The sequence below is a fragment of the Mchenga conophoros genome, linkage group LG11, assembly GCF_057382185.1.
Source record: "Mchenga conophoros isolate Kocher_MC1m ecotype Shallow Benthic linkage group LG11, M_conophoros_male_GT1.1, whole genome shotgun sequence".
In the NCBI taxonomy this organism is placed as follows: Eukaryota; Metazoa; Chordata; class Actinopteri; order Cichliformes; family Cichlidae; genus Mchenga; species Mchenga conophoros.
Genome location: NC_140536.1, coordinates 24,188,974 through 24,213,828, shown reverse-complemented (window position 1 = coordinate 24,213,828; position 24,855 = coordinate 24,188,974). Strand labels below are relative to the sequence as shown.

The 24,855-nt window shown below is 43.1% G+C and overlaps 1 protein-coding gene across 2 annotated transcripts in view; it reads left to right on the top strand.

The window, feature by feature from the left end:
- The window catches only part of LOC146564134 (nectin-2), an 86,377-nt gene that overhangs the window by 28,731 nt on the left and 32,791 nt on the right, over window positions 1-24,855 (top strand). Inside the window, exons 2-7 of one of the 2 annotated variants that reach the window (XM_085291669.1) lie at window positions 1,867-1,976; window positions 2,838-3,090; window positions 9,567-9,860; window positions 10,000-10,117; window positions 10,727-10,875; window positions 18,033-21,364. In XM_085291669.1, the coding sequence (XP_085147795.1) occupies window positions 1,867-1,976; window positions 2,838-3,090; window positions 9,567-9,860; window positions 10,000-10,117; window positions 10,727-10,875; window positions 18,033-18,601 (1,493 nt within the window). In that variant the 3' untranslated portion in view covers window positions 18,602-21,364. Of the gene's footprint in view, window positions 1-1,866; window positions 1,977-2,837; window positions 3,091-9,566; window positions 9,861-9,999; window positions 10,118-10,726; window positions 10,876-18,032; window positions 21,365-24,855 lie in introns of those variants that run through there. The other variant, XM_085291670.1, reaches the window with a different exon arrangement.

Genomic DNA, 24,855 nt, shown 5'->3' with positions numbered 1-24,855 from the left:
TGAGGTTGTGCAAGTCTCTGTATGTCTTGTGTGTAATATTCATTTCCCCGTGGCTGTAGGAAGTCTCATAAGGCTGGCCCTGTCTCTCATCTGAGCTCTGGCAGGAGTTGACCCGTGGTGGCTCTCCTCTTATTGCCTCCAAATGACAGGCAACAGGCCCGGCTCAGTTTGCCCCCACATTTTTGTGTGGACGTAATAGATATGTGTGTGTATGAATTTGCACATAAACGAAATGAGGAGTAAGTTATTGTCAATCCCACGCTGTAATGACCTATGACATGCCGCTTGGTCCTTATACTACAATCAAGACTAGTAATCAAGGTATTCAATAACCTTTTATCCTCTTTTCTCCTCCTCTGCTACATTATTTTTATAACCAGTCAGGCTCCCACTCCCAAACCTAATCTGTATTAGTCTGACTTGTTTAAGTAGGCTGACAAAGGAGTGTAGCGTGATCTTTACATAATGCTCTAGACATTTGAAACATTACAGGCCAGGTGCTCGACAATAAAGCAGTAATTTGATGCCCCCGTGTGTGTGTGTGTGTGTGTGTATGCTCGCCGTGTGTCGACTTGCATAGCTATGCTCGTGCATGAGTCTTCAAGCAAAATGAAATTAAAAAAAAAAAAAACAACTTGTTCATCTTTTCAGCCCAATAAGGCTCGCTGCTGATCCCACGGGCTGTTTAGTGGTTGTCCAGAGGTTCCTCTGTGGCTACAAGGGGGTTGTTTTGTGGTTGTAAATTGGGCTGGTCCTGGGAGAGCTGGTGTTATTCTAGGAAAGGCTTGCTTTCTTCCACTTTCCCACTCGGTTCTTCACTCATTCCTGCCTCTTCTCTTTCTCTGTATTGATACCTCAGGTCTCCCTTGAGAAGAGAAGGTGTGGTGTTTATTGCTCGTCAAACGAGAAAGACAGCGTTGCCCTTTCCTCTTATCTCTTGCGTACGGGTTTCGTTTGTGTGTGGGTGCCTTTATATATATGTGTGTGTGTGTGTGTTCTGCCAGTGCAGCAGATCATATTAGTTTCAACACAACAGCTTGAGCTCAGCACAAACTAGTGGAACTAGTTTTTCAAGTAATTGTTTGTCTTTAGGGGAAATTGTGTTTTGCTCATTCTATGTGTGTCTGTGTCTGTAGCTTCCCGGTAAACACACTGCGAGCGCACACACTCGTATGGAAATGTAGGCCTGGCTGCAGACATTTGAAGTTGTGTATCCGCCGGTAATCCACTCTTACTTAAAACAGGTGCCATCTTGCTGACATACACTAATGCGCGCTTACTCATACAAGTAATTACATTTTTCACAGAAACCTGGATTACACACACAGAGACGGACACACACACACTTGCACAGATTGTCGTTCTAAAGCTCCTTCGCTCGTTCTGTTTCTCACACACCCACTGACAAAACGCACTAAGAAAAGCATATTTATTTTGACTCTTTGCTGTTACACAGGAATGTGTCGGCACAGAAAATGGCAGGCTATAGAAAAGCATAACCCATCCACATGATTTATGACCTATGGGTAAAAAAGAACTGGCTTTCCTCCTCCTCCTTTTCTTTTTTTCTCTCTCCCCCAACACACAACTTCGCTTCCCCCCACCACCAATCTGTCCACGCACGCACTATCATGGAGAGGTACCAGACTCTTGGCCTACTTGCCTGAGTTCAGTAATGCTGTCCTGTGTATCACACACACTTCCATAGTGTCCTCATTTATCTTTGCTTTGTACCAAGACTGTTCCTTTTCTTTGCTTTCTCCTGTAGTTTGTGTTTAAAGGGAAACATTGAGAGTAATGCGCTTTTTTTTTTTTTTTTTTTTTTTTTTTTTTTTTTTTTTTTGTCTCTGTCTTTGTTTTGTTCAGGAGCTTCAGGTCAGCGTGTAAAAGTAGACCAAGAGGTGACATCGTATCCTGGCCAGACAGTCAACCTGCGCTGTGCCTTCGCTGATCCCACTGGGGTACAGCTTTCAATGGTAAGATATACAATCCCATGATGCATCTGTGTTTCCCCTTGGTTAGTATTTGATTACCTCTTTGCACCACTATACTCTCTCAACTGCAAACTAGATTTGTTGTGTGAAATTCAAATAAAAATGTCTGTGTCATCCCAAAACTGGAGCTCATTGTGCTGACTTGACACAATACAATTCAGTGAAATTGGGACTGCAGTTACAATTTGCTTTTACACTTGAAGCCAGCAGGTATCCGACTTGAAGTGGATTTGATATTTAACTCAAATATGACAATTTTCCTGTAAATAAAGTAGTCATTTACTCACTGATTTGATTCTGCGGGTCCGTAAAACTGTGTCTGAGGTGGAAAAAGCAATTCTCTTCAATAAAATTAACCAAGAAAAATCAGAATATTGCTCTATGTGCCTTGTTTATTTGCCACATTGTACCTTAATCTAACAAATCATGGCTCACAGAAATAATCTAGAGGCCAGCAATAGGTTTTTGTCACATTTAGGCTTAATGTTTTATTACTCCAAACAAACAATGCTAAGCTACATTTTGCTTTAGGGGATTGAATATGGTAATGGGTGCATTTCTTAGCTGCATTTCAATGAAGCTGGAAGTGCACAGCTCTGCATGGTTCTGCTAAGAACAGTCGAGAGAGTACTTCTCCTGAAAAACTCGCATCCATATTCATACCTGCTCCCCACTTAATTGTGATGCCGTGTACGCAACCCTGTGGAGTTTACATTAAAATGTGGATATCTTAAAACGCTGTCGCGGTGTCGCTTATCAATGCCATGATGAATGAGGTCTGCTGTTTTTCATTGTCTCTCTATGCTTCCCGTCCACTGACCCTCTCGGTGTGTGCCATCATAGGTCACATGGATGTACGTGCCAGAGCCAACCCAAGACCCAGTCAACATAGCTGTGTTTCTCCCCGGGAATGAGCCCAGCTATCCTAACTCACCTGTGAAAGGCAGAGTCAGCTTCGTGCCCAGTCCTCCAAAGGTGGACAGCCCTTCTATCCAGATTACTGATGTTAGGATGACTGATGAGGGGAAGTATGCCTGCGAATTTGCTACCTACCCTGGCGGAAATGTCCGTGGCACCACCCAGCTGGTCATGCTAGGTAGGTCACTAATGTACTCTACGCACTAAGCTTAAGAAAAGATGTGATGAATCAAGGAAAAAGCCTCGGTGCTTAATGGCACAGAGGCATGAATGCTTTATCTCCAAGAAGCTGAACCTCTGAACCACTTAAAAAATTGGACATGTGGTTTGTGAAGCAAACAGATTTGTTAGAATTTAATAAGAAAGAGGGATTTTTCCCATCTCATGCTTTCATCTTTACTCTTAAGACTTCATGAATAACATCCAGTTGGAATTTCAGGTAATTTCTTGAAGAATGCCAATTTTATTTAAAATTATAAAAAAAAAAAAAAGAATGGTATTTGATGTGCCAGAAGATGATTATTGTTATTGCAATTATAATTTTACCTAGCCAAGTGTCCAGGTACAGTTTGGTCTCTAATTTTCTTGTACTGTAGTTTTGCCTGTGTACACCACCACAGTATTTTAATCGAATAACCAACATGTTGTTAAAGTGCAGACTTTCACCCCCAACCACCTCTAATAAAACTAGTAAGAGTAACAGACATTTTTAAAACTTTAGAAGTGGTCAAATCACATCTCTGGTACATTCTTAACAAGAATGGGTTCACTGGCCAGCTCTGAAAATGAAAAGGGCCCAAAGACCTTAAACACAACACGACATTTCACCAAGAACATTCTAAAGCAGGTTGGTATATCATTGTCTTTTTGTGTGTGCATGCTGTGAAGCGCAAAAATCTCTTTATAAATGAAAATACTGAGTTTACAGAAATGGGCAAACCACTGGTTACACTTTAGACAAGAAGAACAGATTAGACTTGGTCAGAAAAAGAGCCAACACAGACCTGAAAAGATTATTTGTGAGAATAAAACCAAGATGAAGTTGTGCTAAAATGATAGGAAGAGAAAAGTGCAGAGGAGGAGAGAAACGACTTGTGATCTGATACCATATTATCTGTTCAACATAGTGGAGACAATATTATGGCAGAAACTGTGAAGAGTACGGGGCTATACTCTCTGCTCATATTCATCCAAACGCTGCAAAACTGATCAGACAGCGCTTCACAATCCAAATGGATAATGCCCCAAAGCGTACTGTAAAAGCAACCTAAGAGTTTCTCAAGGCAAGGAAATGGGATTTTCTTCAATAGCTAAGTCAGTCACCTGAGCTCACCCAACAGAGCAGCTTTTTAGTTAAGTATAAAACTCTAATGAGCGCTAGACCTGGGGCAGTCATTGACTACGAAAGATTTTCATCATATTATGAAGCAATCCCCATGTTTAAAATGTCCTATTATTTTATTTTATTTTTTTTATCCTCTGAAAATGGGGGCTGGGCATAACAGTGTCTTTAGTTCATAAACAGTTATTGCAATACTTTTGTGAAACGCCTTGAATTAAAGCTGAAAGTCTGCACTTCAATCACATCTTGATTGTTTGATTTTTAAAACCTCTCTGTGGTGCACGGAGGCAAAACTACAAAAATGATTTCTTTATCCAAGATTTTTTTTTTTTTTTTTTTTTTTTTAAATCTTTAGTTACATTTCTTGCACTACTGAACCTAAAAAGCTTCTAGCGTGAACACGAGTGTTAAACATCTGCAACACCAGCGCTACCCTACTCTGGGATTGACTTCCTGAAACCCTACAAACTCATTTTTAAGAGATCCTGAACCCTGTGTGTTGTGCATCACACTGAGTCGTGGCTTTTACAGCTCTATTTGTCAAGGGGTAACTTCCCAGCTTGTTGCATTCGTTGCTGTTTGCCAACATGCACTCCTGGGTTCAAAGCCATTGCAGCTTTTTGTCTCCCAAGGACTTGAATGTTTCCTGTTAAATGTATTACACGAGGATACCACTCAACAACAAGCATTTTTCAAACCTTCCCCCAGCGGCTTTTAGTCAGGTGCACAGGAACCCAGCACCATTTCCTCTGAAAGATTTGAAGCTTGAGGTTTTTTCACAGACTTTCACAACATGAATTAATTGAGTAGTCAAGCCATTTATAAAAAGTGGAATTGCCCAACTGTGTTTCACTGTCAGTTAAATTGGCTTTTCCAACCAAAAACCTACTTTCATGTTTTGCCAAAGTTTCAAGAGACTCATTGCGTCTTTGCAAGGCAAATTAAAGCCAGTGTGTTGTTCTTTCCCTTAAATTTGTCGCTAGTCTGTTTGTAGGGAACCCATGTATATATGGCTGCTCGATATAACGATATATATCAGATGACGATATAAAAACGTCTATCGTTTCATTTTACGCTATCGTTTGTTTCGTGCTGTCGCAAAATAAACTCTTTACGGCAATATTTTTTTCATCGTTTTGATGGTCACTGTAGTGGCTATATTATTTTCTTAAAGTTCTCTCTTTCTCTTATATTTTATATAACCACACTACAGACGGACAAGCGCCTGTTTTTATGCGTTGTGGTTAGCAACAACGACGGTAAAACCATCCGCTTGTTTATGTTCCACATAAACCTTTCACAATACAACTCAAGATCCCGTTGAGACTTTTCAAAATAAACTGAATCACGTGACAGAGCAGATAATTTACGGATGAGAAGTAAAAAAGAGCCGCCAGGTGCTAAAAAATAAACCTTAGACTCAAACGTTAGAACAGGCTGTTACGGAGCCCCCCAGGGGACATGGGAGAAAAAAAAATTAGGGAGGAAAAAAAAAAATTAGGGAGAAAAAAAAAATTAAGACGGACTTTTGCGAGATCTCGCAAAAGTCCAACAATGGCGGCAGCTACTTAGTTGTAATATTACTCTTTCTGGGTCACAAAATACACTTTTAAGATATTTTGAGGCGTGAATGTAGTTGTGTAAACGTCAGATACCTGCTCGGTTTACAAGAATCACATATTTGCAAAAGAGCTCCGACGTTTTTGGAGATCTGACACCCACTAGCTCGAAGCTAACGGGAGGTCGAGACCTACTACAGCCGGGAGGAACACGGCTTTCCCGGCACATCGTGCCTCGACCTCCCGGTCGGCTTCGAGCTGGCGGCCACTAGCTCGAAGCTAACGGGCGGTCGAGACCTACTACAGCCGGGAGGAACACCGCTTTCCCGGCACATCGTGCCTCGACCTCCCGGTCGGCTTTGAGCTGGCGGCCACTAGCTCGAAGCTAACGGGAAGTCGAGACCTACTACAGCCGGGAGGAACACCGCTTTCCCGGCACATCGTGCCTCGACCTCCCGGTCGGCTTCGAGCTGGCGGCCTCCGAAGAATGCGGCTAAAACTTTTGCGAGATCTCGCAATACTTTTGCGAGCGCTTGCAATACTTATTGCGAGATCTCGCAATACTTTTGCGAGCGCTCGCAAAAGTCCGTCTTAATTTTTTTTTTTCCTCCCTAATTTTTTTTTTTCCTCCGTAATTTTTTTTTCTCCCATGTCCCCTGGGGGGCTCCGTAGGCTGTTCCCCGCAGCACGCTGTGTAATAAATACTCACAAAGAAAACGGCGGCCTTTACAACTTATGTCTAAAAATGTATCGTTTCATAGATCGGTTAAAACACTGGACTCCAGCTACATGACGCACAGCTGGAAATACTTCCCGCAAGTCGAGATTCACAGAATTTACAGAAAATGTTACATTTTTGTGATTTATATCGTTATTGGACGATAGAATTCTTATATCGGGATATGAGATTTTGGTCATATCGCACAGCCCTACATGCATATGTAACTTGCAAACTGTATGAATGCAAAGGATCTTCCCTCTTACTCTGTCTGCTTTCCTCCAGCTCAAACCTTCCCCCAAAGGTAGTATATAGGTTAAAAGCATATGCAGCTGGGCTTAATTGCTATTATAAGTGGTATTGTCAGATCAATTGTGTTTTGTTAATGCAATGGAACCATTGGTCTAACTTTGCCCAGCACCAGTGCCTCTGCCCTGCTCCCCTCTCTCCAAAGCATCATGCCCCCATGCTTCCCCCTAGGCAGTATATTGATCTAGCTACTTGTCATGCCTGCTGTCAGCTCTTGTCCTGCCTGCTTTCCTCTGATCCCACACTAGTATCAGAGAGGGCAATTAAGAAGAGGGTAGAGAAGATGGAGGTGAGGATAACTCGGATCATGTAGTGATGTAGAAATTGTATATGGAAATGCATTTGGCCAGTCAGGGAAATTGTGCATCAGTGGTGTGTGAGGAATAGAGAGGGGACAGATGGATTTAAGGTTTGGAGGGAGAGTGACAGTAGATTTAGGGTTTGGATGTGTTTGCACTGGTGCTGGTAATTGTTTATCAATGTTAACTCTTGGGAGCAAAAGATTGAGTGTACACACTCCAAAAAACTCAAGCTATCAATAACCAAAAAAAGGAATAAAATGGGGAAAAGATTACTTAAAGTAAACGAAATGATCTGTCAGCAGAAGAGTTTCAATTCGACAATTTCTAAATCAAGCTTTTAGAAAAGCCACATTTCTAGTCTTAAAAAAAACTTTTCTCAAAACTAGTGTGAGCAGACTAAAAGTAAACACATTTATCTTAATACAAATAAAAGATCTTAATGTCTTCTCAGTAGGGAGGAATTTGTGCTTAAATTTAGAATTCATTCTTATTGCACGACTACTAGAGCAAAATTCAATGTTCTTATGACCGTAAGTCATAAAAATAAAGTCTATTATTTGACTTGAAGTGCAGAGGATGAATTCAGAATTTAGTCTTGCAGCCTAAGGAAAGAAACAGGAAACAAATGTGTCTGTATCGCTTGCCAGATGGAAAGCAGGGTGAACAGGCTGTGGCTGGGGTACGTGTTCTCATTTAGTATCCTTTGGGCTCGACACAGATACCTCACCTCACTGTTATCACTGATGCTTGGAGGATCGGTGCTGGTGATGCTTTCTATTTTTCCCCTGTGAGACTTAACAAAAGGCTATACAGCAAGACATTTATACAGAAAAGTGGGATAAATTGTTTAAAAGAAGTAAACCTGACTTAGATTAATGTAGTAGTAGTAGTAGTAGTAGTACTATTAGAAATGAGATTGGCTTCCTTGATGAAAGGAATTGATCTCAGTACGGTCCTGAGCAGTGAATCAATCTTGATGTATATCATGAGATAGCTTTTGTTTTTAACAATGACGAGAGAATTGCTTTTAATGTGGCTATATGTTAACATGACTTGTAATCAGTGTGGGAACCCATTGCACTCATGGTGTCACAGCTTTGTTATAAAAGCTTGGAGATTAAGAAAGCAAAGGAGAAACTTATCTGTAAGCATAATGGAAAAACCATAAAACAGTAAAGTATGATAGAACATCCATCCATCCATTTTCAGTGTACTTCAGGGTAATGGGGGGTGGTCTGGAGCATTTTCCAGATGTAGTAGGGCAAGGTATGGCATGGGCTGGTCGCCAGAACGTTTGCATTTTAGAAAATATCCATAAGCGCTACTACAAATCTAACTTCCTTATATGCCCACATGCATGATGGGCCACATGCAACTTAAAAAAAACGCAAATGGAAACATGCACAAGCTACAAAACACAATGGAATTTGAATAAAAACATGGAACGTGATGGAATAGCTGCAGAAGTAACATGCTAACAGTAAACCGCTAATAGCAAACATATGTACAGTATTAAATGACTCAGTATAATTAAAACACGTTACCTTCCATCCTTTTGTCCGTCACATCACCGATGAATACTTCGCTTCTTTTCAGGGTGTCTCAGAAAAATCCTTTGCATGTTTTGATTTATGTCACTCCCGCAGTTGGTCCGTCATGAACCCCCCTCCCCCCGAAACACTTGCTTTATGTTTTGTGAGATTTTTAAATTTTTAAAAAAAATTTTTTTTTTTATAATTTTGTTTACTTTTGCATCATTTCTGGTGTTTTCTTAAGCTGCAGTCCGTTTGACCCCTTAGTGCCACTTTACACATGTTCACAAAACAAAGGAGTTCTGCCCATACCTGTATTATGGACAAAACAAATGATAAATAAGCAACATAGTTATTTATTGTGTTTGTCTGCAGGTATACATGATTCTGTGGTAGAGAATTGGCAACAACAGGCAATTCCATGTGGTCACGTTGATTTTAAATGTGTGAAGAGTTGAAAATGACATTCTCGTAGCTCTAATTTCATGTATTGAGTTACTCAGAGCTGGTAAAATTTCTCAAACAAGTTATACATTTAGAAACTAATTTCCAAAAAGCTTGAAAAAAGCAAAGTGCACTGACAACTCCTCCGTGGTAAGAATATATATCCTGTCATAAAATAAACATAATAGATATTTGATCCTACTTCAATGTTTACTGTGCTGAGAGAGGCTGAGCAGCGCAACAGAGGACGCATTCAGATCGGGTTTTAGATTTGCTTTTGCCCGGCTGGTGTCTCAGATTGTTTATAAATGTGCACAATATCTTTTCCCTCAGCTGTGTTATTTCCATTTTATCTATCTCTACATCCTTTAATCTTCTCTCTGCCACTCTGTGTCTCCCCCTGTCTCCACTCTCCACCCTTGCGTCATGTCGTTCATCCATCCATCAGCTAAACCCGAGAACTCGGCCTCCCCTGTAACAGTGGTTGCTGGCACTAAGCCAATCACTGTGGCAAGCTGTAAGTCAGCAAATGGCCAACCCGCTGCCGAGATCTCCTGGGTGACTACAGCCAATGGCAATTACACAACGAAGCAGCAGCCGGGGACTGACAACACGTTGACGGTGATCAGCGAGTACATCATGGTCCCAACGCCAAACGACAACGGGAAAGAAATTACCTGTGTCGTATCACACAGGACCCTGGTCAAACCAGAGAGCTTCAAGATGAATTTAGCAGTTCAGTGTAAGACCTCTCACAAGTGCACATACATCCATCAGCAATTATTCTAACCCGATTAATTGAGCTCATTGTATTGGGTTTTTCTTTATTTTTAAATTAATAAATTAAATTTCCTCCTCCCATTCATTCTTTCTTCCCCCAGTTGCTCCCCAGGTAACCATAGAAGGTTATGACAACAACTGGTACATCGGCCGCACAAATGTGGCGCTCACCTGCAAGGCTAATGCAAACCCCCCTCCAACCACTATCCAGTGGAAGTCGTGAGTATTGGCACATCCTTAAATCTATATTGTCTTATCTCTTTGTCCGTCTCTCCCATTTTTCTTTAGTCACATTTTCCCTTTCTTACCCTTCATCACCAGCTTCACAGTCCTCACAGACCTATAATTAGCGCTTTTATTATTGCAACTACAGAACTGTGCTCTGATTATGGAGATAGTTAAATAATTTGTCATAATGGACTCTGTGACTTGAGATTTAACCCTTGCATAATGAGAAACACAGTGTGCGTCTGTCTCCATTTTCTGTATTATCAGCTATTAACATAACTGTGACAAAATCTGGGGAAAAAAAAAAGTCTGGAAGTTTAAAATAGAAGAAATGAGATTTTGGGATTGGATCCAGCAACACTGATTTTCCTGCTGTCCCCATTGTATCTCCAGCAGTGTGTTATAATGGATTGCCTTTTAGGGAAGGGTGGCAAACTGATTGGTTTTGTGCTGCTGATCAAGATTAGCTTAATATGACGAAACAGTACAACGCAGCACGTTTCTGTAAATGTCCGACTCTCTGTCCCCAGTGTCAAATGTCCTATTTTTCTTTTCCTGTTCTCTTCTTTCTCATACCGATATGCACTTTTGTCCCTCTAGGACGACAGGAGAGTTTCCACCTGCAGTGCAGGTCAGTGAAAATGTGCTCAAGGTACAGAATGTGGACGAGTCTGTCAACACCACTTTTTTCTGTGAGGTCAACAACCAAATCGGGACGACCAAAGAACAGTTTGGGATCCTGGTCAGAGGTGAGTTTAAGTGTCACAGATCAGCGCAGCATGCTAAAATTAGGCACCTGCTTAAGTGGCCTTTACAATTTCAGTTAGATAACATTTTAAATATCATATTTCAGCATCGTGTGATGTTTCTCAGTGGAAACAATCTCATTTGTGCACTTCCCTGTGACATAATGAATTAACATTATGATTGTTCCTGTCACTGCAAGTCAACCCGTCTGTGGCTCTAAATGGATTAAAACCAATACGAAGGGTAATTTGCGCAACTTGCAAATGCCCCAGCACGCTGATAAATTGTACACAGTAAAGGCATCAATAAAGCAGTGAACATTTCATAAGTAAAGTGAGAAAGCCCACTCTTGGGACTCACTTGGGTCTCATTCATCATGTAAACGTTTCCCTTAGCTTGTACATAAAAACATTTATATCTGAACCGCGAACTGGAACAAAGTGCACTTTTATCACACAGGCTACACATTTCCTGGTGTCCTCTGCTCTCATGTCTTCCCTAGGGATGCACCTTGGATGCACCTTACATGCACCTCACATGTCACATATTCACACACACAAACGGACACATTTTCTGTGCTGAGGGCTAACTTGGGTGTTTAGTGTAGGGCTAAGGGATCCAGCTGCTCAGTCCATGGTGTGTGTCTGTGTGAGTGAGTGCGCGTGTGTGTGTGGGAGGGAATCTGAGCGATCAGAGCTTGCATGTGCATTCCTTTTATGTGTTTTTTTTTTTCTTTTTTCTTTCTTGTTGTTGTTCTTCAACGTCATAAAACCCTTCCCCTCTCTGCTTTTAAGAGTGCGTGTTAGTTTTTTGTGTATCTTTGCATGCGCTTAATAAACTCTATTATCAAAGTTTCCATGCTTTATCAATACCCAAGGTCTGTCAGCTGCTTAGTACATCTTTTGGCATTTGCATTTTTTTATTTTATTTTTTTTTCCCCTGAAGGTTTTTCATGGTAGTTCAATATTGTGAGAGCTGCACACGAACTAGACGGTTCCCATAGATATTTTCACTTCTGCTTTTTCTTATTCTTTTCTATTTTGCTTCTCAGCCATACTCTGTGCCATCAGTAACAACAGGAAACACTAACGCAAAGCAAGCAACACATAAAGTGACACATTTGGCTCAAAATGATACGGTTCACTTTGTAATATAGTGGATTTTAGAATAGTCTGCAGTATGGCTGCAGTGATGCATGAACTAAAATACTTTGGGTGTGTGTGGGTACATGTTTGCAGGTTGTGAAATGCATGCATGTATTCAGGTGTAAGCACTTGGAGAGAACCTTCCAGAGCAGGTCATACAGTCCAATTGCTGCTGTTTGAGAGTTTTAGCCACCCCTTTCAACAGTGTTCACTTCTGTATTTCACCTCATACAAAATACATCCTCCTTCACTCTTCAGCCTGCACTTAGCCGGAAGTGATTTTCTGCTGACATCGGGGTAAACCTTTTCCATGATGGGCAGAGAGTGACTACATCTTAAGAGCCACCCAGCTCCTCCATGGCCTCATTTCAACATTTTTATTTTTTTTTTTTGCTTCTTCTAGTCCTCTTGCTCCGTCTCTCCCGATTTCATTTTTGTTTCTCTCTCACTCCCCCCTACATCTTTCGTCAAGTCCCTTGGCTCCTTATGGTGCCACAGCATGCGTCACCACCACTCCTCTGGGGCCATTCTGTACTGCTGCATACAGTAGGTAGTGTAAATGGCTTCTGTAGCACAAAAGGATGTCACCAACTCCTGCTGTGTATTACAAGACACAAGCAAGTGAGATACAAAGATCCAGCGAGCAGAGGGAGAAAGAGGCTGCTTCTTTTAGACTACAAAGATGGGGAACATGCCACACCAAGATAAATCAGTGCCAGCATGCAATCCTCAGTCAAAGAAGCAGAGAGTAAGGGCACGAGGAATGGAGAGAGAGAAAGCGATGCTGACAGCATTTAAAACTCATGGGAATCATGTGCTGCTGCATCCTATCTCCACCACTATTGGCCTCCGCTATCTCTCAGCGTAGCGTGTGTTTCTGTCCGTCTCCAAGCCTCTCAGAGCGGATCAGTCACCCTTTGCTGCTTCAGCTCCTGGCTGCTTCTCTTCTCAATTCCACCATCCGTTCCTCTCCTGCTCTGTCTTTTATCCTACATTTTCACTCCTCCCCCATTCTTCATCCCACTTCCCTCTTTCTCTTCTTTCATTTTCTTTCAGGTCTGCTTGTTCCTTACCCGCGTTGAACTTCCCACAGTTGGTCTTATTCTCTTGCTACCGACCACCTCCTCCTTCCATCCTACTCTTCTCTTACTCATTGGCACAGAAGGAGGATAAGATGCGAGCTAAAATTGCCAACACTTAATAGGTGACTAAACCAACAAGCGAGTGTCAAAGGAAAAGAAGTTTCTAGATAGCAAAAAGGGAGAGAAGTGCACATAAAGAAAGACGGTCGGTACTATTAAAGAGAAATTAAGGAGTCTAAGAAAGATGTGTAATGCCTTCAGATGGGATTGCAGTTCAGACCTGTGGATGCTAATGTGAACGTGTGTAGACAAACGGGGCTAAGAGGGGCCGACAGGCGTGAAATGGCCAGCACCTGCTACATAGCAGGTCCCCCCACTCCCCTTTACCCCACAGCTGCATGACACACACAAATTTACACACTAGTGTCTGTGTGCTTACTCGCGCCTTCTGCCCTCGGTCTTGTCCTGTGCACATGGAGGCAGCAAGAGGGATGGATGTCCTCTCTTCTCCTTGCCTCTCCTCCTCTCATCTTCGATCCTGCTGCTTAGTCACACAGGCACGCAAACACATCCTAGCCTTCTCTCTTCTTGCATTTCTTTCGATTTATCTCTCCGATGCCATCTATTTCACTGCAGTTTGCTCTTTCATTGCATCTCTCATCCACTCAGTTAGCATATGCTCTCTCCTCATCCTCCTTATCTCTCTCAGGTTGTCTTTCAGCCTCCGCAAGTCTGCCGCTGATCTTCTTGCTCAGAAAAGAGACTCCTGCCCCCAGCATTTTCCTTCTCTCCATCTCATGCTTGTGCTATCTTTCTCTCTCTAAGCTTAACTCTTAAATACCAGTAGCTCTTCCTTAATCACAGCTTAGTAGTCTCCATCCCTCCCTCCATCCCTCCGTTCTGGGCTCCTCTCAGGGGGGGTTCTTGTGTGGCTAACCCAGATTCCATCCATTTTTTTTCTTGGTTTTTTCCCTCATCATTCCTTAAAGGGGTGGCTCAGCTGAACCTCAAAAAAGTTAAATGCTCTAGATTGAATCCCCCACATGGTCTGAAGGGCTCTTCAGTTAAACGGAAAAGAGATTTCCTCCCAATTCGGTGCATTTTTCCCATTTTCAGACTCATCCAAGGAGACAGTTCAAGGGCAAGGGGCTTGGCTATTTTCCTCCGTGGGGTAGAGTGTGTGAGTGTGTCTGTGTGTGTACGCCTGTATCTGTCTGCGTCTGTCGTTGTGTGTCTCCGGCCATGCGAAAACAGCCAGAGAACAGGTCTGATGGAGCCAAGTCTCCCTCCAGCCTGCAACTGGCCCCCTTCCCACCCCTAATTAGCACACACAAACACACATTTCTGGAGACACACACTCGCACAGACACACTCAGCTGTGTTCAATAACTTAACATACTGACAGAGAATACTACTAAGGGATGCTCTAGGTGCAGCCCAGCACAACATCCGAGCAGTGATGACCATGGAGCACGTGTGTATGTATGTGAATGAGACCATGCATGTTTTTTGGACGGCTGCAGCAAACGTTACTTCTGCTCCATCTCTCTCATTACTCGCGGTCACTTGGAGCGTACAGTTGTGTTGGACATGACTTCATAAGGACCATGCTGTTTTTTTGGCTTCCACAGTATGTTGTGTGTCTCTGTGTGTGTGAGTTTTATGTTGTTGTTTTTTTTGTTTGTTTTTTTGTTTTTTTGTTTTTTTTGGGGGGGGGGGGGTCATACTGCATGTTTGGTTTTCTCCCCACATTATCTACACAGCATGCATATTGCAGTTTTTCATCTGGTTCATTCGTCAGCATGTCTTTGAGGTGTCCTCTCGTCACTCACTCAAATTCCACTGGTGCTTTGTTAGGTTGTGACTGAGTCTGCACTTGGAGTCTGTGATGGCTCCTTTACATCTCTTTTTGTGAATCTTTTAAATGTTGTCTCCAGAAGGGTAGAATAAAACATGATGTATTATCCACAAAAGGATTTACCAGCGCAGACTTTGAAAAAAAAATACTCTTAAGAACTGACTTGAGTTACGCATTAAATATAATTAGATGAGTAGAATTCAGAGAGAATTTGCATTTGATTTTCAGCGTAATTCCCTTTGATGTGACAGCAGTGTGTGGCAGCATCGGGCCCAAACTTGGCACTGAGATTTTCACCACGTAGCATGTGGTGGAGCTCCACAGAGTCGGAGGTGATAATGCATTTCTTGTGTTCCTGTTACAAGTGGACACCGAGGGCTAGCTCTCACTCTCATGTGTGTGTGAAGGGGAATGTTTAGCACAGCTTGGGGGGGGGATCTGTGTGCAAGGGGAAAGTAGTGTGAGAAGATGTACGAAAGGAAAGAAAAATGTACCCGCATTATTAATTCTTTCCCTAGGCATGTGTTGAAAGTGAAGCACAGAGGAGGAGAGCACAGAGAAGTAACACATGACAGAAATACAAACGCAAATTGGACAGGGAAAATGGATTTGGAGGGCTGAAGGAGCGTGTGCAGGAGACAGCTAGTGAAGTGGAGGCAGAGATGGAGAAAATGGTAGCAGAACTGAGGAGAGGAAGAAAAGAGTGAAGCACAGGTGTAGACAGCAGTAGACTACCATTCTCTCTTTTGACACGAATCAGTGTTACACGAGTAATACTGTCAGCTCTCTGTACAGTTAACAAGAGAGGCCGGCTTCTGTTGGATTTCAAATGGAACCGACAATAAGAATCGAGCTGATTTGCTACTTTCGAATTTAGGCAGGGATTTCAACGGCAGCGTCTACCGGTTAATCCTCTGCCGCGGCTGGTGAAAGTGCAGAGTGTGGAAAGGAAAGCAAGAGCGGTAAGAGAGGATGTTCGGCTTAACCGAGGGCTCTTGATCACTTTCTGCCAGAGTCTGAAATTAAAAAAATACATTTTCTCACCACAATTTATTTGGTTTTATTCTGTAGTTAATGCGCTCAAACCTGAGTGGAGCGGTAGCACTTTGGAGTGACAGATAACAAACAGCCTATATTCCATTACATCATGTTTCAACAAAGCGCATTGTTGCAGAAAGAGCAACATGAAAGCCTTTAATTTCATTCTGAGGCATCACGAAGTAATGAGTACAATAAATAAGAAATCGGAGACATGAACGTGAATGCTTTGAACCCTGTAAAAGTAGGGATAATGTATATTGAGACATCATTTTCCGTTCCTACTTCAAGCAGGCTTACTTTTATATCTTCCAAGAAGGCATGCTGCAGGAACAGCTTACGGAATAAAGTCTAAGCTGTCTTTCTAATTTGTTATTCCTGTCTGAGTTATACCACTCGTTATGTCGTCGGCATATTCCCTTTAACGTTTGTAGAACACTTCTATCCAAAGCTTTGGCGTACAGCGAATGCAAACATTATTCTGGTTTTATTCTCGCTGCCCACTGAGTCAGAGATGACACTGCAGCACATGGGAAAACGGTCACAGGTTGTGTTTGTGGGGAGTTGTCAGAGTCCCTGAAAGCACTTAGAGCCCTGAACTCATGACCCCCGAAGCCCGTACAAAGCAGCAACATCCTGCTTGTGTTAATAGTGTTACTAGTCTAGGCTAGTCTGTGCCCGTGACACAATCAGCTAAAAGATTTTAGAACTTCCTGAATTTAATGTTTTCATTTAGTCACGTTCCTTTATAACTGTCTGAACTGGAACATTAGAATAGCTTTGATATCGGCACTGACTCGTGCATTTTTATTGACACGACAAATGGAAGCATTTCATTTAATACACAGCCCCAGTCTGAACTGTTAGCTGACTTTCATGCAGAAGCAATTGAATTTGTTGCCGTTGAAATACCTGCTTTAAAATACAGCACTAGTATTACTGAAGGGGAATATCAGGGGAGGAGAAAGTACAAGTTCAGAAAAAGAGTACTGACAAGTCACATGGGACCTCTTTACAACCCTGATTTAGACAGCACTGCTTATCCCTGGAGTTTTTTGTACAAAGACGCACAAACAGGGATGCTGTGTGTTTGATTGCAGAGCCCTAGTTTCAGTCATAGCCTCCTGAGCTAGTTTGCACTCTAACAAAGCCTTTGTCAATATTAAAATGAACTAAAGTGACTTATTTTTCTTGTGTATGTGTAATGCCAGAGGAAAAATGGACCCACATATAAGACTGATGCGCACTCAACCAGTGCCTGTGGCGTACAGAAGTGGAGAGGGGCAGCAGTCTGTGCCCGCGCTCATACACTGCTTCCAGGAAGACTTGTCATTCCGCTGTGTCGCTTTGTCACTCACTCAATCCGCCGCCTCCTCCTCCAGCACCACCTTCTCCTCCTCCACCACCACCACCTTCTCCTCCTCCTCATCTAATTTCCACCCTTCCTTCCTCCTCATTCATCATTATCCTCCTCTGCACGGCCTCCACCTGTTCTGCTCTGCACACACTGATCCATGCTCTTTAATAAAAGTGTGTGTGCGTGTGTGTGTTGCACATTTTTTTTTAACCCCCTGCCTTGCCTTTTGATGGTGGTCTGTGGACAGACCCTGGCTATCGAAGGGCAACACAGGGGGGAGGGTGGTTGAGACGTTGTTGTGACGTAGCTGTGGGAATGGGGACAGCAGCAGCTTTGAGGGAGAGGAGGAAATGTCAAAGTAGAAGGATGCTCGTCGTGCACACACGCGCGCACACACACACTTGACTGTACTGACACCTCAGCACTCTTACACACTTGACTGCATACATTTCAGACCAGCACCACTGACATCATCCAACCTTTTTCTTGCCATCTTGCGCTTTTTTTAAAAAAAACCAAACAAAAAAAACCAAAACTTTTTTTTGGCTGTCTTAATTTTTTTGTCTTCCTCTCCACTGGTCGAACCTTTTTCTTTTTTTTCTTTTTTTTTCTTTCTACCCTTTCTCAACCATATCCTTTTTCTTCCCTGTTTTTCTCCCTCCCTGCCTCCCTCCTACAGAGCCCCCAAAGAACCCATCCAATGCTGGCGTGGTGGCGGGAGCTGTGATTGGCTCCCTGCTGGCCCTCCTTTTGGTTGCCGCTCTCATCGCCGTGCTCGTCACCCGTAGGCGCAGGCAGCAGCAGGGTTACCGCGCCAATGGCGGCAGTGACATGAAGACGCGCATATTCGGGGGCGGCAAGAAAGCGAGCAAGAACGGCACAAATGGAGGTGCGGGAAACGGCGGCGGCAACAACAACGGCCCCATCTACGTTTACAGCGAGAGCTCCCCCATTCAGGCCCTTGGAGAGAAAAACAACCACCAGCTGATTACCATGGGAGGCCACCCTGAAGTGGTTAGCACCACACCCACTGCCCAAGACATCCTGCTAAGCAACGAGTTGGACGACGCGGAGAAGAGGAAGTTTGACGAGCTTGACGAAGCAGAGAACTATGATCACTACAATCCTGGTGGCCCCATCCATTTGCCTCGCTCAATTCGCGATCAGGAGATGATTGGAGAATACGATGATGACATGGAGTCCCAGCGTGATGGCTCGGTCATCTCACGGACTGCAGTTTACGTATAGAGGAGGAGGAATTGGAGGAAGGGGAGGAGGAGGAGGCAAAAAGGCGAGCTGGAGAATTCCTCCTGAGGATTTTGTGGCGGTGGGGTCTTGTCCCTGTTTGATGGTGAAAAGAAAATCATACCACTTTTATTTTTGAAAAACAAAAAAAATAAATTTTAACTATAGTCTATCATTAATCACAGTGGACAGAATGAAAAAGAGGGTGTGGTGGGATGTTGTAAAAGGATTGTTGTTGTTGTTATGTGGTCCCTAAGAACTAAAAATCAAACGGAGAAAAGAACAACATGCCTCCCACCGCTTCTGCTCGTGCTCTCGCTATCACTGGGACCTTGCCTATTGACTGACAGACAGGCTAAAGAGAAACAATGTAATGTGGGAGTAGGTTCATGGAAAAGTGATTACAAGCTTAGAGGAGGCATCTCACTCGCTGTTATCTTCACTAAAACAGTAGCCGTGGAATAAGTTGTCAAGCAGTTACCTGATGCCTGCAAATCTCTTTACTTCTGTGGGAAACTTTTTGTTTTGCCAACGTGTTGAGCTGTGACACCTGGTGGGAAGTGGAGGACAGCGGTATGAGTCAGTTTGAAAGTATAGACAGTAACCATCAGGTAATTTCGAGACAGTAAAAATGTATTTGCTTATGTCTGCTGGTGACTTCGCTCTGCTCTCTCTGCCTTCTTCTCAAAACAACTCTGCCAACTATCACAGGCAGTAGACACTCTCAATTTGAACTTAGCAAAAAATTTAAAGAACATGAGGTCTTTTTGTGGCGAGCAAATAGAAAAGCAGTTAGGTTTTAACAAAGTAAGTTTGCTGAGAGTTTGAACCAAGTTCCTAACAAGGTGTTCACGAGCAAACTTTTGCACTGTGCCTGGAGGTAAGAGACGGTAAACAAGAGATGAGGGAATGAAGTGTAGCTGATCTGACAGGGTCAAAGGATGGGGAGAGGGATTCAGGAGGCAGGAGGACTAGAAAGGAGCACGTCTCTTCTTTTCTCTTCCTCCTCATCCTCGTCTATTCAGAGCGCTCCTGACAGGAGGAGCTTGATTGGTAATGAGCCGTGAAGTCGCTCGCTTAGCCGGGACCAACAGATTGCCACCACTTATCGTTTATGACGTGGCGATTCCTCTCTCCCTCCCACATCCATCTCTCCATCATGCTTCCGTCTCTCCTCCTCTCTCTCCGCATCCTTCTCTCCCTTTCTCTCCAGTGTTTATGGGGAGTTTATGATTTATCCAGGGCGGTGTTGAGGTCAGGGCTACCGAGAGCAAAGTAGTATTTTACCGCTCCTGATGTGTCAGACACCCCACTTACTCTACTCCAGCCCGGTGTGCCCTGACATGCCAGGAGTGACTAATCCACCTGGAGTGGCCATGTTCACTCCACTGCACAGACACCCCAGCTGCCTCTCCCGCTTTAGTAAATGGTGAGATGTAACAAGAGCCCCACCTCCAGAGTGCAATGGCATTAGGTTAGACAGATTTTCAATGAGATCATATATTTCTTTCCATTAGCCAGTGTTGTTAAATGTAGTGAATTGATCGGGAGACACAAAAGGTTGCATCCGCAGCAAAGCTATGGGAGTCATATTGACTAACAGGCAACATGTGGCGAAATGGCCCTTTTTATGATGCAGGTTCAGGGCCGATTGTCTCCTGACTGTTAATTTATCCTTTTAACGAGCCACCGGAGGCCCGCTCGGGCAAATATTACTCCATGGCTATTGTACACCGCTGTCTTTGAGGCTCGGTGTGTGTACATTTGCATGCGTCACCATATCTGCATAGCCACTGGGCGACTGTGATGGACAATCGTAGAGAGAACCGAAGCTCCTCTAATCATTGCGTTCCCTGCCCTTCCTAATCAGCTGTCCTTGGACCCACTGGGAATCCAATGAAAGGGGTCTTGATGACTGTACCTGACCTCCTGTAAAGGACCTTCTAAGAAATGGGTTGGCTTCTGCTGCAGGTCATAAGGGCAAATGCAGGGTGACCCATTCCTAAGGGCAAAGATGACTGTGCTTGCGTTTCTTATCGTAGCTGTTTTTTTTTTTTTTTTTTAACCTTGAACTACAGATGTGAGAGATAAACACTCACCCAGTATCTGCACAGGGCGAGGCAGACCTTGTTTGCCTTTGTGATGGCTGTTAACCTTCAGAGAGGTGGCGAGAGAGAGAGACAGATGACAAAAATAGAGACGGCGCTTCGTGTTTGAGCGCTGTCTAGCATATTGTAAGCCAGTGTGTTCAATAGGATTATCGTCTAATGGCCTTAGCTTATACTTAAATGCAACTCCTGCCAACCTGGGGTACAGTAAATTTGCCGAACGCAGCTGATTTCTCACACTCAATATGAAAATGTATTATTTTTACACTTGTATGTGTCACCAATACAAAGAAATATGAGTGCAACACTTAGTTGTTTTTTTTTTTTTTTTGGAAGGCGGGGGGGTCAAAAAAAGAATACTGACAAAGGGACAAAACTGTTGTATGTACATTTTGGTGTGAGCTATCTGTGTACTATATACGTAAGCATCTTTATTTTTCTTGTGAAAATGTGGATATTTATGAAAATGTAAATATCAGATCGATGGAGCCAGTGTTTCCGATGTTATGGAAGTAAAGAGGAAAGCGTTTGTGGGTCGGCTAAACCTCAGAAGGCATTCAGAATGTAATTTTTAACCTAACGCATACCTCAGTAGTTTGGGTGTTTATAACATACTGAACTGACTGAGTTTAATTTATCCAAGGGCCAATTTGATTTGGGGGGGGGGGGGGATGCATATGCTTGAATTTTTATTTTTTATTTTTTATTTTTTTATCCGAGGTAACTTTATCTGCATTTATAAGCACACATTTCTTGGAAGACAATTGGCTTCACCTTCTCCTTGACAGAAACTCTGCACAATGCAAAAACTTACACACAATACTCAATTCATCAGATAGACCGTAACGACGCAAGCAACGGTCTGTTGAGTCAGCGCTCGGTGTGTGTGCGTGCAAATCTGTGTGCCAGTGTGTTCGGCGGCTTTAGGACATCTCTCGCTGCCATTGGACTGTAACTTGAGTAGCCACCCTTTGTCACCATGGAAAACTGGCAAACCGAAGATATTATTGTGCATTTCGAGAAGACTCACTCACTCGGCGCACACACACATACTGTACGTATACATTCGCAGAGTGCTGAGATGCATTCGCCCACACACAAACACCCCTCAGTCAGTCTCATTATACTCACTCCCACAGCCAAACTGTGCAGAAGACACCTTCTACCTGACAACTCTGCCATCTCCTGACACAAGCCCACACAAATGTGTTCGCGTAGCTGCACACACACACACGAACACACTTTGTCTTACTCTGCCTCTTCCACAGCGGCTCTGTCAGGACACATACAGAGTTCTGTTAGTGTGGAAAGAGCTGTACCGTGATGTGTCCCCCTGCTCCAGTGCTTTCTGCCCCCCAAAGTGTCCAGCCTGTTCCCGAATCAGTGACTGTGTAGAACATAAACAACTACACATTCGGGGGAGACGCACACCTTTCACCCAGTATCACAGACACAGGCTTTTTAGGAAAGCGATTGTCCGTTCTGGTCTTGTTCTGCAGAGGGAAATATCGCTTTCATAAAAATGCCACCGCGCTGACCTCCTCCCCCTCCCAGAGCCCTTTGAATGCTTTTAGAAGAGTCGCATTTTTTTATTTTTTTTTTTAACTTGACTCCAAAATGTTGTCTTTTACTTCAGCCACCTCTGCTACTGCGACCGCCTCCACAGACACACACACGAGCACATCCCATTGCCACCCACCTCGGTGCCCAAGTAAGGCTTGTCAGACAAAATGCTTTTAAGAGAAATCTGCAAACCTGGTCCAGGTCTTGCACAAGGTTAGATAGTCAGAATATCCAATATTTTCTTTTTCCTTTTTTTTTCTTTTTCCTGAGAGCAACGTGCTCTTATCGTTTCTTTGGCTCCAAACATCTGATGAGTAATCAAAGCCTTAACATCTCCCATCTCACATGCATTAAGTAAAAAATGAAGAAAAAAAGAAAAAAAAAAGAGAAGCTTCCGGTGTACATAGTATAAATATATAAATATTTAGCAGAAAAAAGAATTACTAATTTATGGTGTCACGTTTGTGTATTACTCAGTGACAGCACGCATGAAGGATTTATTTTCTCCTGTTTACCGCTTCTCCTCTCTTCTGTTATTTTTGCAGTGCTTTATAATTTATGTTTTATGAGTGCTTTATTCTTGACTGCTGCGCTGTGATTGCTGCCAAAACTGGCAAATGTGCTTCTTCTATACAAGTGAAACTGTATACAAACACACAACAAAACAGTCTTACCCAAAATGTGCTTTTTATTATTGACTGCTTTGTGTAAAGTTGTTCTTTTTTCTTTTCTTTTTTGTATTTTTTTTTTTTATTTGAGTTTTATTTTGGTCTTAAAAAGAAGTAAAAATACAGATTAGAGTTGGTATTGCCATTTTTGTCATGTCTTTCTAGATTATTTTTCCGTATTCAGTTACTATTAAAGATGTCTTGATTTTTGAAATGTTCCGGTGTTGCTGTGTGTGGTATGTGTCTCCTCTTTCTTACCTTCATGTCTCTTTGACACTTGAGGTTAGCTGGATGACTGAGCACCCAGATTGAATAGAAACGCCAGTCATTGATTCACACTGATTAAATTTATAGATTAATTGATCAGGATATGAAGTAGCTTCTCGGTCTCTTGTCACCCATCCTTCAGATCTCAGACACACCCCTGCTTTTTCTCCCCTTCCCCACACTCTCATTTCCTGGTCTGGCTGCTTGTCTCATTTCACTTTTGATAAATCTGTGAGTGTGTGTCAACAGAAGTGTGATAACAGGCTTATGGGAAAATGAGCGCAGGAACAGGAGATGCCATTTCGTGGTTTATAATTGTCCTGAGCTCCACCTCCTCCCGTTCTGTTTTGTATATGTGACTTGGCTGGCAGAAGTAAACTTGCTGCCTTAGTAATGGCTAGGTAGCAGATGCTGTAGTTGTTTAAAGGGCACATTTTTCTATTAGGTGTTTCACCGGTGCCTGGAGATAATGAAAGCACTGATGCATTCCTATTTCAGAGTGCAGGAATACTATTATATTCAGCAGAGTTTCAACAGTTCTCATGTAAAAGCTGTACAAGCGTAGAGAAAAGGGTAGAGAGCAGGAATGTGGGCATGTAGCTTCAGTGGTTTTCCTGGAGGGAGGCAGCTTGTGTTTTCAGTTGGGGAATGTGCAGGCCAAGCTGAAACTGGGTGAATGGAGCGCCTCTCAAAGGCTGCATTGTTTGAGCTCTGCCTAAACCAAACAGGTTTGGTCAAATTTCAACAAGAGGGCATGCAGAAGTTTAACTGTGTGTAGGTTTATGCTTAAATATGCTGTGTGCGTGTGTTGATGCATGCATATGCACCTGCCTCATTTAGTTTGGACATTAAAAAGCGCTGCTGTTTCCCCACAAAACAAAAACTGACACAAGCAAATTCTGCTCTTTAACGTGCCTGTGATGGTGACAGTTGGTATATGGCAGTGATGGCAGCGAGTTCTCGGTGTTTGCCTGGTGCTTTGATGCCGTCATGTATCTGTGTGTCATCCTGGCTCCTTGTCACAGTTCATTTTTGTTGCAGGCTTCTTCTGTCAATGCACAGCTATTTACTGTGAGTCCAGCCCACCATCTGGCCTCTCTAATTGCTTTGGATTTGAGGCTGGCAAGATAGAGAGCACTTACACAGACAGACTCGCTCACTATCTCTCTCACGCACACACACATACACACTTACACACACTTACACACTTTGACTCCTTTGGTTTTCTAGCTGAATGTAAAACACTACGCAGCAGCAAGGCTTTTAAGGCACAGCTAGTAATAAAAGCCTGTGTGGTGCATGCGTTTTTGTCTCGCTGTTACACATGAAGGAAAAAAAAAAAGTATGCCCATCATGTGACTGAAGTGACCCCGTAACGCAGAACCTGGCCTATTAGCGCTCAGAGCAAATAACCTGGATCAGGAGTCAAAGTGACAGCTCTACGCCAGGCACTACCACTGCGTTCAACCTTAGCTTTCAACGATGAGACATGGTGCGGTGCCCCCCGGGCAACTCGGCTGGCTGGTAGTGGCACTGTTCCCAACAAGTTGATTGTGGGTGTGCGTATTAAAAAGTGTGTTCTTTGGTCATCCAGCGTGCTAAACAAGTCTGTTCTGGTGGTTAGGCGCCCACTGAGTGCTATGCTGGTTTC